The sequence below is a fragment of the Penaeus chinensis genome, chromosome 9 (genome assembly GCF_019202785.1).
Source record: "Penaeus chinensis breed Huanghai No. 1 chromosome 9, ASM1920278v2, whole genome shotgun sequence".
Taxonomy (NCBI): domain Eukaryota; kingdom Metazoa; phylum Arthropoda; class Malacostraca; order Decapoda; family Penaeidae; genus Penaeus; species Penaeus chinensis.
This window is the reverse complement of record NC_061827.1, coordinates 14660725-14663224: the sequence shown is the minus strand read 5'-3', so window position 1 is coordinate 14663224 and position 2500 is coordinate 14660725. Positions and strand designations below refer to the sequence as shown.

The 2500-nt window shown below is 50.3% G+C and overlaps 1 protein-coding gene across 3 annotated transcripts in view; it reads left to right on the top strand.

Moving 5' to 3' along the window:
* LOC125028544 (transcription factor Dp-1-like) overlaps positions 1 to 2500 on the top strand; it is a 49517-nt gene that overhangs the window by 24261 nt on the left and 22756 nt on the right. For all 3 annotated transcript variants that reach the window (XM_047617919.1, XM_047617921.1, XM_047617920.1), the window contains exon 2: positions 1150 to 1280. In XM_047617919.1, the coding sequence (XP_047473875.1) occupies positions 1150 to 1280 (131 nt within the window). The remainder of the gene's footprint in view (positions 1 to 1149; positions 1281 to 2500) is intronic.

Genomic DNA, 2500 nt, shown 5'->3' with positions numbered 1-2500 from the left:
ACTTTTTTAATATTATCATTACGTTCTGTTAGTTTGTGTGCACGTGCGTGTGGCGTTCAGTACGAGATCTGGCTTTCAGAATGGGGAAGGGGAAAAGTATATCCCAGAATCTTTATTGGGCATCATTGTAAATTGAACATACTTCAAGCCAAACGTAAAAAAATAAATGAAGGAAAGGGAAAGGAAATGTGGTTCGCCCTTTCTTTTATTTCTCTTATCCATTTATTAGTAATTTTCCGGAAAAGGGAGTAAATTTTGGAAATGCAGGGTTCACACCCGGCACGAGGGAGAGGAGGGAGGGAGGGAGGGAGGGGCAGGGCAAGGGCAAGAGGGAGGACTCCTAAATGGAATTAAACTGGTGCGTAAATATCGCGCTCTAAGAATGAGGAGTTGCAGGTGGTGGGCGGGTGGTGGTCTCCTCGGGCCGGCACCCGTGAAATATTCGTATGAAGTGTCAACGCGTGTGATCTAATAATCGTGTGTGCTGGAATATATATTACCCTGCATTATGGCTGGAACGTGGACTAAAGGGGCTGGGGGTTGTGCCAAGGGGTAGAGCGTGGGGAGGGAGGGGAGGTTCCTCCGGGCTTTCCCTTCCTTCTCATTTCAGTGTTGCTTGTTTTGCGTTGATCGACTTTGATTCCTCTCTATTGCCCCCCCCCCCCCTTCTCTCTCTCTCTCTCCCTCTCTCTCTCCTCTCCTCTCCTCTCTCTCTCTCCCTCTCTCTCTCCTCTCCTCTCCTCTCTCCCTCTCTCTCTCTCCTCTCCTCTCTCCCCTCCCCTCTCCTCTCTCCCTCTCTCTCTCTCCTCTCCTCTCTCCCCTCCCCTCTCCCCTCTCCTCTCCCCTCCCCTCTCCTCTCCCCTCCCCTCTCCTCTCCTCTCCCCTCCCCTCTCCTCTCTCCCCTTCCCTCCCCTCCCCTTTCCTCTCCTCTCTCCCCTCCCCTCTCCTCTCTCCCCTCCCCTCCCCCAGTCACGCCCACGGTGAAACAATGCTTCGAGAAAACTTGTTGATTCAGAAACTAAGGCGCTCTCTACGCTGCAATCTATAATTCTATTAGAATATAAATTACATGATACTAAATGGAGGAATTAGATAGGCTATATAGCGAGCTACACAACCGTCTGATCTGACCCCATTTTCCCCTCTCAGGTGGACAGCCGCAGATGATCAAGGTGATGGGCGGCAAGGGTGGTCAGCTGCCGATTCAGCTGGCGGGCGTGGGCGCAGGTGGCTCAGCTGGCACCGTCAAGGCCACCTTCATCAAAACTTCAGGTGACCAGGTAAGATATCATTTCTTATTTTGTTCTTTACTTTATCCGAAGTTTCTCTCTCTCTCTCTCTCTCTCTCTCTCTCTCTCTCTCTCTCTCTCTCTCTCTCTCTCTCTCTCTCTCTCTCTCTCTCTCTCTGCCTTTTAATTCTAGGGTTATTACATTTGTTATTTTTGTCATTGTTATTGCTTCGCGTTTCCCATTTTCTGTTATCCTATTTATTATTTCTTTACTCTTGATTTATTTATAAGTCTGTTTGCTTGCGGGTATTCATACAAGGAAGTTGATGTTTGACCTTTCCGCGCCACCCTTTTTCGTTGAGATTTGCTGCTAGTCCACGCCGCATCTTTCTCCCACACCCTCAGCTCACCCTGCTTTTCCTCGTTTCTAAAATCTTTATTTCGGTATCAATTTATCTCGCACTGTTTCTGTTCGCCACTCCCTTGTATGTTTGTCATTTTCTCCCTGTCGAACGCTTATCGTTTTATCACCTACTATTGCTTTTCCAATCCTCCACCCCCTTCCTTGTTGCATACTCCATAATTGTGTGCCGGCCATGCATGCACAACGCACCTTGGGTAATGAAGGGGGAGAGAGAAAGGAAGAGAGACAGTAGTCTTCCCAGGGGCAGGCCTGGTGACGATGACAGCAGTGGCGGAGGTTGTGGCGGAGGTTGTGTGGTGCAGCGGCGGCGGCTCTGGCCTTGACTTTGACCCTGGACAACACGCGAAAGGTTATTTGCTGGCGGTGGTGGTGGTGGAGGCGGTGCAGGTGCAGGTGCTGGTGATGGTAACGGTGGTGGTTACCTGGCGAATGGGGTTTGTGGTGATAGAAGGACTAGGAAGAGGAGAGGCCCTTTTTGTTCTTCTTGATGTGTTCGATTGCATTCCACTTTCTATTTTTAGATACTGCCCTCGAGCATTCTATTCGCCTGATTTTCCACCACGTTTCCCTTCATGGAATACATCCACTCCTTTCTAGAGTCTTTGATTCGGGGATATCAAACGAGAGAAGGCCTGAGAAAGTTCGCTTTCGTGTCGCCTTGATTTGGAGATCACGACATCGTGCGGACGTCCCGGCCATGCAACGTTCACATGAAACATTTTGCTGCGTCTTTCGAGTGCTTGGCCTACGATGCACAGACCTGCGACGCCCCGGAGCCCCGAGCCCCGAGCCGTGCACCTCGGGAACCAGACGCCGCTCTTGAAATCTCCGCCATACATCATGCGTC